General features: G+C 31.6%; 2 protein-coding genes across 3 annotated transcripts; both read right to left on the bottom strand.

The window, feature by feature from the left end:
• Positions 1 to 4,229: 4,229 nt before the first annotated feature.
• LOC109341588 (zinc finger CCCH domain-containing protein 15-like) lies at positions 4,230 to 7,428 on the bottom strand. The gene is made up of 3 exons (XM_019579525.1): positions 7,297 to 7,428; positions 6,281 to 7,046; positions 4,230 to 5,004 (listed from the first exon to the last, which is right to left on the bottom strand). Exons 2-3 carry the CDS (start codon positions 7,037 to 7,039, stop codon positions 4,675 to 4,677), a joined length of 1,089 nt encoding a protein of 362 aa, XP_019435070.1. The 5' UTR covers positions 7,040 to 7,046; positions 7,297 to 7,428; the 3' UTR covers positions 4,230 to 4,674.
• A 2,269-nt stretch (positions 7,429 to 9,697) lies between these two features.
• Positions 9,698 to 12,815, bottom strand: LOC109341590 (inositol polyphosphate multikinase beta-like). 2 transcript variants are annotated; one of them, XM_019579527.1, is made up of 2 exons: positions 12,694 to 12,815; positions 9,698 to 10,948 (listed from the first exon to the last, which is right to left on the bottom strand). In XM_019579527.1, exons 1-2 carry the CDS (start codon positions 12,798 to 12,800, stop codon positions 10,036 to 10,038), a joined length of 1,020 nt encoding a protein of 339 aa, XP_019435072.1. In that variant the 5' UTR covers positions 12,801 to 12,815; the 3' UTR covers positions 9,698 to 10,035. The 2 variants fall into 2 exon arrangements, with proteins under 2 accessions (XP_019435072.1, XP_019435073.1); XM_019579528.1 differs by lacking the exon at positions 12,694 to 12,815 and adding an exon at positions 11,131 to 11,221.
• Positions 12,816 to 14,450: the final 1,635 nt, after the last annotated feature.

Genomic DNA, 14,450 nt, shown 5'->3' with positions numbered 1-14,450 from the left:
TTTCTAGTCATTTTTGTAAGAAAATGGAAATCAGACCCCTAGAATTAACTTAGTTAATTTATACACATATTTTCCCAATTATTGTATAATGAATGCTAAGATTCAAAAAGGTTAATAATTATAGAATAGATTTCATGTCCTAAACTAATTATATCCTATCAAATAACATAAAAATATTATTTTTTATTTTTTATTTTTAAATAGATAACAACTTTCAATTACACAAATTATAAGTATAATTTTTGTCCTCTACGAGAAATAAAGTCCAATAATGGGTGGGGTAAGAAAAGGAAATGTTCTCTGTATATTCTAAATATGACAAACCGGCACTAGCATGACACATCAATGTAAGCATATATTGATATAATTATTGTAGTATAGGGTCCTTTTAATAAGTGTTTTTTGTTTGTTTTACTCTAGATACTTTTCAAAGTTCTCATTGTCATAAATGAGTTTATTACCAAAAAATGCACTTATTTATTTAAATAATTTGAGTAAAAATAAAAAAACAAAATTTTGTCATTAATGAATGTCAATTTTAATAAATCATTAACAAATTTAATGATATTTTTATCTTCATTTATCTGCATGAAACTATATAAAAAGACAAGAGATATGAAAATACAGATATAGGATGTGATAATATTATCATATTTTGAATATTGAAATAGTAAGTTTCAATAATTGTAACTACAAAAGTGAAATAAATGAGAAACGCCAAGCATTTTGAAAATGAAGTTGGGCACTATGTATCATGTTACAGTAAGAAAGATAATGGACATGAAAGTCTTTGTCTACCAATTGCTAGTACGACAGAGACTAGTTAGACTAATCTCTATTATCGGAGAGAGCAATTTATAAAGATAAAAAAGTAAATTTAACATAGATTAAAGAATATAAATGTTTTTGTCCTTTGGTTTTTCAATACTATTTCTAATAATCGCCCTGTCTATTGTTAGAGAGGAGTCTGGCTCAAGAGAGACTAAGTTTGAAAGACAAATAGGGACAGCCTTTGGAGCATGATAGAGAAAGAACACACTTGTACTAACAAAATGTGCAGCTCAATCACTTTACTACAGATTTTGGCCATCGGAATAGAAAAAAGCAAGAGATTACAAAAGCATATGAATAAGTCAGCGGTTAGATTCCCTTTTCTTTTCCCTATTTTCAATTTTCTTTCACTTTCTTTCCCTTCTTTTTTATTTTTAATTTCCCTTTAGCTGTGTTTGGTTGAAAATTAAAAGCCAGTTTGTTCTAGAATAATGCAATAATGCTAGATACTGTTACACAAGTGTCACATATAATTCTAGAGTAACTTCTGTGACTCGATCATTTTTCCTCAAACACCGCAAAAATCTCAGTCACCAATCCTCTCCAGTATCTCTATCTTCGTGATAAAAATATTATGATAATTTGAGGATTTTGTCAGCCTTAAGAAAACAATATTAATTATGTATGAACTCTTAAATTCATTAACTACCTAAAATATTTTAATAAAATACTTCTTAAGTTTTACTTGTTAAGTGTTTGGTCTAATGGTATAAACTCCATTATATCCCATTTATTATATCTCATATAGATTAAAATCTACATTTAAAACAGCATTAAAATTCACCTGATCATAAGCTATACTACCACATAGGATGGAATGGGGATCACTTGTTTTTAATAGTGTTTGATTTCCCATTCCAAACTAATTATATATTAATGTGTGGATAAAATAAAAATATTAAAAGTAAATTGTAATAAAATGATATGAAGAATAGAGCCACACGCTTACTTATGTCAAAACGTGAGCTGTGTTCCACGGATAATCTCAGTGGCTAGTGTTTGTGTCAAAATGTACCTCAGCATTGCGTCATTAATATGTCATTAGAGAACGGTGTTTGTTAATCGAAGTTAGTTAACAGTAGTAATTTAATAAAGTAAAATAAACGTTTTTATATACTTAACTTTTTAAAACTTTAACGTTTATTATTTATATTACGATAAAAATGAAAAGATAAAAGACTGCATTTATCCTTTTCTCTCTCTTCAAAAATATAGTGAAACTAAATATTTTATTTTCTTATTTCACATTTTCCAATTTGGAAATTAACAAAAGATAATAAATAGGAGTAACATTTTTAGTTTTCTAATATAAACTTATTTTATAAAGTTCTAAGGGTAATAATTAGTGAAACCAGTATATAAAATGAAGGATAACATTACTTTTGAGATAGTGTATAAAGGGATCGAATCGAAGTACATACGTCCTAAAATTAATCGGTGACTTTATAGTTTATACGCTTGTTTACTCAATTAAAATTCTGTACTTTTATTGTGCATGAAACAAATATGTGAATGAATCTCTCAATTCTATTTTAGACCAACGAAATTCGCCAGTGGAACAAATTTGGGCAATGAATCATAGGGTTCAACAAGAAAATGTTAGTTGAATAGGCTAATTAAATGTATTGTGCTTTAAATCATCCGCCGATTATATAAGTCTCATATTGCTTGACTAATATCTTGTTAGTGTATGTTAAAGTATTATTGAGATAATTGGTTGTTAGATAGTTGGTTATTAGTTTTTCTGGTTTTCTATATATAAATCATTGTATCTTCTTTTTAATTTAATTAATGAGAAATAAAGTTTCTATTTTTTCTCTTTCTTTCTTCAAGTTTTGAAGTTTTCAATTTCTCATTCATACATCTTTTCGTACTTCTTGATTCATCCAAAAGATTTCTTTAATAACTCCTACCATTTTAACAGGGCATACAATGAGTTTGAAGGCCTCACAATAGTGTTGTGGTTCTAAGTGGACGCGAGGCTGTCAATTGTTGTGGTCACATGTAGTCTATCAATTTGATTAGTCGATCTCATCCGAATCGATCTCACTTTTATGTGATCAGGGTGTTGAAATGGTAATCATCCATGGTGAAAGTGAAGAAGAAAACAGAAAGGGAAAATAGATTGCACACATGCTTGAAAATCAAGCTCCAAAGAACCATAACAGAGGAAAATGAAAAGAATGTGACAATTGAATTAATCGAATGAAAAGCAATGCAATCGGTACAATATATATTAGTAATCAACTAAGAAATATGCCAAAACTAACTCAACCAACTAACTAAAACAGAAAAACTAACATTTCCTCTATAATCTAGCTTACTTGTACAACAAGTAAATGAAAAGAGTTGACAAAAAAACGATGTAATTGGAACATTTGAACTTTCTTTTTGATTAATCTCGAGTCTGGATTATTCCTTGTATTGGATTCTGAATTGGAAATTAACACAGGGATGCACACAGAGAAGCTAAAATGATTTATGGTGATTTCACTTGCAGGGTTCACGGTGGTGAATGAGGTGCGACCAAGATATATAGATACATGTGTGGCACTTGGTCATATGGTGGCGTGGTGTGTGATCTACGTTGCGCGAATACCTTGTAGCTCTTATTACTTTCAACCCCCAACTTTTTAATACAAAATCATTATGCATTTGTTGATGATATTTGTGCCTCAAAATTGTGATTGTTGAATGTATTTTGGCTTTGATTCGCAATGATGAGCTGAACCGAATAGCTTGAGATAATAAATTGTAGTTTGCAGCAATTTTGAGTTGAATCAAATCTTGTAAGTATTATGAGACTTTTGCTATTATGAGACAAAAATCCATGAATCAGGTCAGGCAATAAGATTTTGTCTTTGGTGAAGATCACGTGGATTATGGATGGAGAAGAGAGAAAATTGTGTACAACAGTAAAACTCTTAATCATTGCACGAAAATTGATTGTTGTACTGAATACCATATTTTAAGGAAAAATGTTAGTAAAACATTCTTGACATTCTTTTCATGACTCACTTGAACATTACGATATTAATGGGTGGATTTCTTGTGCAGACAACTAAATTACATCCAACTGTAAGAAGTGTTTTGAAAAGAGTGTGTTGTTAGTCAGAATTAATCATCTTACTTCTTAAGTAACTTTACTAGTGCAAGAGATGTTATACATTCAATGTATAGAGAAACATTTTGGCCATATCAACTATGAAACTTGTCTAATAATCCATGTTATAATAAAGTTAATTAAAACGAGACTATACTCGACCCAATACCCGACCAATCTTTAACTAAATGCAGGCAAAACCAGGAAAGGTAGTGCATATTACTATGTGCCAAGCTTATTTCATGAACTCTTATCCTGAACCGAAAGGTTGGTAAGCAAATGAAAGTCGAGTATATTTAAATTAAAAGAAAAAGTACAGGCAACTGATGTAACCAAAATCTGAAATTACGTGCCATGCAATGTATCAAATAGCGTCAATACAAAGAGTACTTTCCCTTTGGTTGGTACATTTGGTATCACCGGACGTATTAGGTATGTGGTGTTCAAAATGCCATACTTGCTAGGGGAAAGAAATACAAGATTACAAGATATGACGACCCACCCACATTAACCCTGCTCTAGATCTCATTTACCAGCAAGCCTCCACCTCTTCTTTTTTGTTACCTTTGGTTTTTCATTGGGAAAGTAATTATTTGTAGTTCATTCTTGTAATTACACAATCAAGTATATACTATTTTATGTACTGTTTTTTGGTTTGAGTCATGTAGACATCTTTTTTCTCTAATTACTGCATGAGACTTAATAACCTCTGTCATGAGCATTTAAGTGATGAGGACATCTTATCTATCCAGCTGCTTCATTGCTCTGGGCTTAGGGTGGGATAGAGCTTTCTCTTGTTCAGTGAGTGCATGACGGAAATGGCATCTATGGCCATATGGGCATACAACCCCAGCAAGGACCATCCTGCAGACCTCAGTTTTGTAGCGTGGGTGGCGGATGACTGGGCGAAGTTCCCCAATGCCGTGAGCAAATTGACAGTGGTCTCCATATGGACATGTCCCTGTTTCCTGCCATTTGTTACACAGCTCAGTCTTGAACATCCCTTGGTTGTACACCACCATCTCAAGGGGCTCTTCCTCTTTCTGCCCTCCACGCACATACACCTTTTGCTGTACCATACCAACATAACCACATTTTCAACAATTCATTACTCAAAACCAACAAATACAAAAATATAGAAACTCACCCCATCCCATCTTTTCCTCCTGGATATCAACAATCAAATCTATTATATCATCCAAATAATGTCATCAGATGTTGCATTTACAATACCATGTAACTCTGTTCAATTGTCAAAAGATTTTCTAGATTGGATGTTAAATCACGAACTGATATACTAGGTCACACGGTGGCTTTCTAGCTAGCTGTTGCATGTACTTTGCCACAACCAAGATGCCACAATTTTTCCCGTTATAGTGTCTATATAAGATTTTTCATTATGCATCCATTTCATCCTACAAATTGGCATTGTTGTAATCTTATTCTGACTATTAAACTTTGAACTTACTAACACCACGGAGCATTAGATATTCATAGTACATGGCTGTCATAAAGATTTTAAAAACATATTTGTATGAAAAATTATTGGACCCACTAAATATTTTATCCGGTTGCATGGTTACTTTTTTTATAAAGATGTTATTTTCACAACAAACTAGTGAAAGTTGGGGCTTTCATGTTCGAGTATTTCTAAAATTCACATAAAAGCATGAAAAATAATTATTTGACCCCTTTAACTAGTGTCTCATTGTTATAAGGTGATTATGATAGAAAGTTTAAAAAATTAAGTAGTAAGGAGATTGAAAGTTTGAAGTTTTACTTATTATAAATACTAACATTTCATGATGTTTTATTTATTTAGATTCTTATCCTATATTTTTTTAGTAAATAAAATTGAGGAGAGATCCATTTAAACTTACTCTTCATCCTTGACTATCAATTTTAGGGAAATCCAATAGTTTAAATTGATGAAAAAATATAAACTATTAGATATCCCTAAATAAGTTTAAAAAACTTACCCTTAAAATAAATGGATACCACTCAATAAAATTTATTCAATGGATATAGTAGGAAGATTACTATAGCAGGAAAAACACCACAATTCACATGAGCATGAAAAAACAAACTGCACCCTTATAAAACAAGCACGCGCATATGAAATAACAACCAAACTACTATCTGTTCGTTGCAGCTACCAGTCCATGACATAGACACAAGCAATGTTTTACTTCATTTGCAAGGAAACAAAAAGGATTAGCAACTAACAGGCATGTCCACTTCGGTAAATAACGATAAAAAGCAATAATCACCAACTAAAGCAACAAAAATATTATTATAATAATTATTAACTTGAAGGCAAATAAAGTGTGAGTGTGAGATCCTTACAACAACATCAGGAGGAGGAGTGGAGGAGGCGCGTGGGCGAGTAGCGCCCTTGATGCGAGTGGCAACAGTATTGGTGGGAACGACCGCAGCAGATTGAGTCTTCAAATAACCATTGGACCTCACAGAAATGCTTTTGGGCAATGCGAACCTCTCCACCTCAACACCGTTATTCTCAATCACACTTGTTGGACTCTCCTCGGAAACCTCCACCTTCTCATTCTTACAGTTATTATTATTATTATTATTATTGATATTCATATTCCAATCAGCGCAATTCTCTTTCCCATCCCCAACGTGGAATCCACGGAACCCATGAACAACATCAAACGCTGTTGTTTGCGTTTCACCACCAAATTGGTTCTCCAGCGAGGCCTGAATTACAAGGTTCAGATTCTTCTGCAGCTCATTGTTTACAGCGTGGAGCTGAGCATTCTCTTGTCGCAGAGCTTCAACCTCTTTGGAAGTTTCCACAAGGCGAGTGAGACACATACTATGACGATTCACCATGTCTTGGTGCTTCTGAATGAAGCACGAGTCATAGCCATGGCTCTGAGTTCCCGAGTCAGAAGAGTAAGAGTAACCACCGCCACCGAGATTGCTGCAGCTTGCTGAGATCGACGGTGGAATGTTTTCGTTCAGCAAAGCAGAGTAAAAGGAAGCAAAGGCGGCGGCGCTGTTTGACTGCATTTGATCAGCGTCGGCGGTGTTGGCGCCGTATCCGCGGTTAGAGGAAGGAGAACAAGCATTATTGTTATGCATTTTCTAGCTGCAAAATCAATCAATTAACGGAATCAATCACATTTCTAGCACATTCACTTATACATGATCATTTCACAGAATCGCTCATAAAAAATCACAACAACTTTCTTGCTATTGAAGTAAACAACGAATGAATAAACGATTAACAAAATATACATGAAATGAATGCAGGAGTCTATTGAAAGAGAAAAGAAACTAGGTAGTAACGAAGATACACAAAATTAGTAGATGAAGAAACGAAGAGAAAAAACCCTTACTAGAGTGAGAGGTGGTTATGGATTTTAGAGAGAGAAAGGGATATGAAAGAGAGTGAAGGGGGAGAATAGATTATATAGTAGCGATGTGTGTGTTTGGTGAAAGGGAGTAACCGTCTCCAACACACTTTCTAACAGAATACTCCTCCAGGCTGGTGAATTGGTTTTCCCGAATTACCCCTGTTTATTCTTTCTCTCTAGTTCAATGAGAATTACCACGCACTTTTTCAACAAACAATTTGCCTTAAAATATTTGATTGAAAAAATGATATATATATATATATATATATATATATATAAACTAATTATTAATAAATAAAATATTATTTTGTAACAATTACATTTCTTATGATGTAGAAGGTAGAGATAACAAAATTATTTACAATTCACCAAAATTTAAGACAACTAAATTCATCTAAATTCATGGTTAGAGCTAATGTATATAAATTGATATAATCCAATATATAACTTTAGTGAAATTCATCCATTGTATCCAATGGAAATATCCATTTAGATAAATATTAAATCCATCAAAAAATAAACTCCCACAAACAATATTGTTTGGTTTTTTATTTCATTCATTATCTTAACTCTTACTTTATTGTGTTGCTTCTTACTCCCACTTTATTTTTTATTAATTAATTTGAGATCAATTATATGACATGTGGACATAGTTAATATTAAAAGTTTGTTCTTAAATACATAACATACATAAATATGTTATAATTTTTACACATAGAACTTGTTACATGTTTGTAAAATATTGCAATTTTTTAAAAGTTCAAAAGTCAGTTTCTAAAAAGTGTCTATTTTTGTACTACCAAGGATATCTATTTATTTTTTGATAAGAAACTAATTCATTTTGGGATGTGTGACTATCCCTCTCAACAAGTGTTTCTCACATGAATCGAACTCTAAACCATTTAGCCATTCTAAAGATCTAGCATAATCCTACATCCTAGACCAATGCCTTATAGGTTTTTAAAAAAGTGTTTGTTAACAAAAAAAAAACACTTTTTAAAAAAAAATGATTTTTAAAAATAAAACGCTTGATTGAAATAGTAGTTTTTTAATAGGATGATTTTCCTCAAAAATAATTTTAGTTTCAATTAAAAAATGAAATATATTAGATATTCATCAAACCCATTAAAATAGATTCATGGATGGATTAAAATTCATCATATAAGTTTGAATAATCTAAAATATAATCTAATTGATTTATATGAATTGATGGATGTCTTTTCTTCGCTTATGATTCAAATCCAAATCCATCAATTTGTCACCCATGGTAGAAAGATATATAGTAAATTACATCGATACTTCTTGAGTTTTAGAGAAATTACAAAAAATATCTATCTCCTTTTGTACTTACATCAACTAACCTTATTTATGTACATATATTATACTAACTACTCCACATGAAAAATAAGTATTCATCTTTTATCTTTTAAACAAAAAATGAGTTATTAAGTTAAACAAAATATGTTATATCATAGAGATAAGCGAAATAGTATAAGAGTCAATGTCTCTTCATTATTTTTTGTTAATTACAAAATGCATTAATAATTTTAATGATATATTATTTAAATCACTCTTATACTATACATTGTAATGAACCAAAATAATGAAAACATATTAACTCATATACTATTTGATTTTCTCTTCATAATATACTATATTTTGTTTAACCTAATAACATCAATCATCTTTTTTCTTTAAAAGAATACACTTCCCATCAAAGTATATAAATTACACGGTTGGTGTAGGTATAGAAAAGAGATGAATAATTTATATAATTTAAAATCAGGGGATATGGATATAATTTACTCAATGATATATTATTTTTCTTTTAATAAACATAACAGTCGAAAAAACAAACAGAAAAACCAATTTATGCTTTATGTTGATTGAGCTTTTATATAAGTGTGAATTTATATTAACTTATAAAAATATCTTATAATCAAAAGCTTCGATGAAAGTATGGTCATTGACTTAAAAAATAATTGTTTCCAAACCTGTACTGGTTAACCTAGAAAGAGCAAATAATCATCAGAGATTCTATACAATGGCCCAATCAAACTTATAGCATTGATGCTAACAAGAACGAAATACAGTTTATTAACTAATCTGTTGCAAATTTGTTCAGTGGAATAGAAACAGTAGACAAAAGACTCAGAATAGAATGAAAATTCACTTCACTCTTTTCTATGTATAGTTGCAATTTTATCCATGCTCCCATACAAACAAGGGAAGAAAAACAAAACACAGCTGAAAGAGGCTATGAATACATTAAAAATTGCCACATAGTTCCCCATTACTTTTCAACCAAACCATCACTAAGTTAATATAAAAATGAACAGGGAAAACAGATAATAATTAAGAATAGTTGAAAAGGGACCTCCAATAATAAACATTTGACTAAGTATGGCATAAGAAATCACAAAGTGATTAAAATATTTAGCTACAGTTGATGAAAAAATCTTGGAAGGGCTTATAGATTTCTTCATACTATATGACAAATTATAGGAAGCTTCAAGTCATTAGTCCAAAAGAAATTACAACATGAAGACATAAAATGTCTACCACATAAAAAACATTCTGATTTTGCAATTCACTAGCAAGACAAGAAAAGTAACAAAGAGAAACAGCAACAGTAACAGTCAATCAAAGATCTGAATTTGGACATAAACAAAGTCAGCATATGATTGGAATTCGAAAATCGTTCATGGAACCGAAGTAGTCTTAGTGTTCATATTTGGTACCATTATTATTAGAAATGCAGTTCTCATCATCCGGACTAGCTATGATATCTGAAATGAACTTAATCAAAGAACAGAGTCCCCCCAAAAAGTTATGATCAATAGCACCTTCCGCATCCACCACATGCGCAAAATCAACGAGTTTAACAACAGCACCACCCGAACTCTTTCCATTCAGCAAGGACTCCTTATCATACAACATGAGAACAGAGCAAGAGTAAAAATGAAAAATAGTTTGAACCTCAAACCACTTCTTCAGCTCCAACAACTGCTCCAAAACTCCATTAGATCCACCAAAAACCTTCTCCACAAAAGCACGATCCGGGCATGCAGCCGCGTCCTCCGAAGGCATATTACTAGAAACAAACTTACTCAAAAGCAACTTCACATCCTCAGCAGACAAATTCTGAAGAAACTTCCTATCAGGCTGCCAGGACAAATCATCCTCATTCGCCACCGACCCGACTAATTTCAAACCCGAAACCCTAAACCCTAAAGTAATGCTCGATGTGACTCTATCCTTATCCAAACACTTCTTAATATACTCCTCAGAAGCTTGAGGGTACCAAGTTCTGGATCCAATTTTAACATCCATAACAGAAGGATTAGGGTAACATGAAGCAACATCTTCTAAAACAAGGTGAGGGTGTAATCCAGAACCATCAGAAGCATTCACAATCTTAGTGCCATGAAAAATTGGAAAGTATTTGAGAATCGATTTGGGAACCCTAGGTTCAGAATTGAAAGATTCGTAAAACGAAACCTCATTGGAACCTCGATCGTCGTTTTGAAGAGGCTTGTAGAAGTTTCCAGAATCATCTATTAGAGGGCCTAGGATTCCATCTATGGCTTTGTGTCCTGCAACTTGGTGGTTTGGGATCTTAAGCATTTTTTTGCTATAGATTATGGAAAAGGAAAATGAGATCAGATTAAAGTGCAAATAATATATTTTATTTTATCTTAAAGGGGTGAAAGGGATTTGTTATATAAATAAAGAGATGAATAATAAAAGAGTGAATGTATAGAAGAGAAAAGATCCGATGAGAAAAGGTAGTGATAGAAATGAAAGAAAGGTTACCAAGGAAATGAGAAAAACCTGCTCCAACACTGCCCCCAGAGAAGGTGATGTTTGGAAGATGAGGATGAGAAGATTGTGACCAGTGACCCTTTGTAAGGACACTGAAGATAAGGGTAAACTTGGAATTTTACTTTTACCTTTTGGAACTTTTACGCCTAGTATATTAGATTTGGTGTCACTAACAAGTTAGAATATTGCAAATATGTAATCGAGTCGAATCAGAGTTCAGCTCAGTTTAGTTCGATAAAGATTGGTTCAACTTGAAACTCTATTCGAGTTCGACACGAGTTATTTTTTTAGCTCGAGTTTGACTCGGTTAAAGTTCGCGAACTATTCAGCTCAGTTCGAATTGGTTCATTAACTCAAATAATTATTATTTTTAATAAAAAAAAATTTAAACTTACTCCACATTCTAGCAATGGTTTCAACTAGTAAGTATATCTAAAATCTAATGGTTTCAACTAGTAAGTAGATCTAAATTATTAGGTCTAGGATGAAGAGTAAGTTTAATAAACTTAGTAAGTAGATCCCTACTCTTAATATTATATCATTCACCACATTTTGTTATTATTTATTCTTAAAAAAATATATTAATGAATGATGAATTAGTATATATAAATCTTTAAACTGGATTCCCATAATTTAAATTGATGAATTGTTACTAAATTGAACTAATTTAATCAATTATTCATGAATTTAAGTCCTTAAAGAAATTCAGATTCTCTATGTCATATTTCTTTTGTCAAATACCTAGATATATTAATATAATATTCCTTGAGAAATTAATTACGTGTTATTTATTATTGGGCACAATTGGTGTAAAGACAATTTGGGTTCCCTTAAAAGATGTAGGTTGATATATCTATACTATATATAAATCCAAAACATATTATAACTACATATATGACATAATTATCACTTACCTATTTTGCCCTTATAATTAATAATTATTACAATATTTTTTTATACAATAAAAATATAAATAGAAGTTAGAGGAAGTTACATCCACTAAATATATCAAATTACCAATGCATTTTTTTATATTTTATCAAAAAATTATAATATCATCTACAAAAAAATGATTATAATTCTCTAAAATAAAATATATAAAAATTAAATGTTCAATACTAAAAAATAAAATGGGGTCGACATATATAGAGTGACTGCCGACACGTTAGTACGAATAAAGAAGAAAACAATATTAGGCCCACTTAAACTAGTGGTATTATCTAGAAAATAATTTTCCACATTCCGAATAAGAGATTATGTGGTCATTAAGAACTTATAACTCATAAAGAAAATATTCTAAGCAACCCAAAAATATTCTAAGCATCAAAAAAAATGTAACTAAAAATATTAATTACGTTTGCATTATTGGTTGAGAATTGACTCAGTAAGTTTCACGGGATATTGGTTGAGAATCGAGATATGAGGAATCCAAAAACAAAACAGTACATTTCTATAAAAAAAACCGAATACATCACTTTAGGAAGGTAGTGAATGTGTATGGAAGAGAAAGATTCTATGAGAAAAAGGGTGTGATAGAAATGAAAGAAAGGTTACCTAGGAAATGAGAAGAAACTGCTCCACCAATGCCCCAAGAGAAGATGAGGATGAGAAGATAGAGACCAGTGACCCTTTGTAAGGACACTAAAGATAAGGTTAAACATGAAATTTTACTTTTACTTTTTAGAACTTTTAGCATAGTATATTTGATTTGATGTCTCTAACAAGTTAGAAGGCATCCCATAAACGTGAATGTGAGGATCATATACTAATCAGTTTTATATATTGTTATTATATTGTTCATTATTCATGTTTTATTATTATTGACTTTTGAAAAATAAATACTAATGAATATGCATAAATGTTAGGTTTGGGCTCCTTCTTATGTGAAGAAATCTCAATTGGGTAAAGCCTACTTCTCTCACTTAATCTAATTGGTAGGAGTTAGATGAGGCAAGGGGTGTGCAATAAATTTAGGTAAAAAAAGAAGCATTAAAAAAGTGAGAGAAAAGTTGAAAGAACTCAAACCACAAGAACTCATAGCAATTGTGAGAGATTTGCGATTGCGTCTTCGTTCACTGTTGGATCAGGCTGAAATTTGGACAGTAGGTTCACAACTTTTGGTACTTCATTCTAAACGGTTGGATCGGTGAGAAGTCATCCGAGGTGGTAGAAAACGAGCCAAAATAATGGTTGTTTTCTGGTTTTTTCTACAACTTTGTGTTCTCGTTTTCAAGCTTGTTGCTCTATTGTATGCTGTATTATTGAGCATGTTTTATGCTGTATTTTGAAGACCCTCTTATATTCAGATTTTGATCATATGAAGCTTGATTGACTGACTTGTGCCTGTGGTTTTTACTTCTCACATTGGAAAGGTTTTCCACATTAAAATTCTAGTATCCCTTGTGTGTTTTTAGTTACTCCATTATTTGTTATTGCTCATCATATATTCTAGCAAGTTGGGGAAATTATTGTCCACTGTATATACTTTGTTAGAGATTTCCTTGTTATTGTGTTGAATTTCTCATCAGAGTGGCATCAGAGCTCTTTGGGTTTGAGGTTATTTGACTTGCTTGAATGATGGAGGCAAATACACATATAATGATATGTTTGAATGACACTAACTATCACTTGTGGAAAGGAAAAATGAAAGATTTATTATTTGTAAAGAATTTGCATATTCATGTATTTGTTACTGAGAAGCTAGAGTCCAAGTCTGATGAGGATTGGAGTTTTCAACATCAACAAGTTTGTGATTTTATTCGACGATATGTAGAAGACAATGTCTATAATCACATTGACAAATGAGAAAAATGTAAAATCTTTATGGAAGAAAATTGAATCCTTATATGCTTCTAAATCAGGGAATAATAAATTATACTTGTTGAATTCCTTGATGAATTTGAGGTACAAGGAATGAGCTTCTATTTCAGATCACTTGAATGATTTTCAAGGGGGTCCTCGATCAATTATCAAGAATGGGTATCAAGTTTGATGATGAAGTATTGAGACCATGACTATTGAATACTCTACTAGATTCTTGATAAATATTTCAAGTTTCAATTACAAATTAAGCCCTTCATGGTATTATCTCTTTGGAGAGTATAAAATGAAGTATTTTTAACGAGGAGATGAGAAGGAAGACACATGGTACTTCATCTCATTTTGAGGTGTTTGTCACTGGAAACAGAGGGAGAAGTCATAGAAAGGGACCAAAAGGTGATAGGGAAAAGAGAAGAAGTAAGTCCAAGTCCAGATACAAGAATGTGGAGTGTCACTATTGTCACAAAGCAGGTCACATATAGAAGAATTAT

The sequence above is a fragment of the Lupinus angustifolius genome, unplaced genomic scaffold, assembly GCF_001865875.1.
Source record: "Lupinus angustifolius cultivar Tanjil unplaced genomic scaffold, LupAngTanjil_v1.0 Scaffold_511, whole genome shotgun sequence".
Taxonomy (NCBI): domain Eukaryota; kingdom Viridiplantae; phylum Streptophyta; class Magnoliopsida; order Fabales; family Fabaceae; genus Lupinus; species Lupinus angustifolius.
The sequence above is the reverse complement of the archived record's forward strand: the minus strand, read 5'-3'. Positions and strand labels throughout refer to the sequence as shown.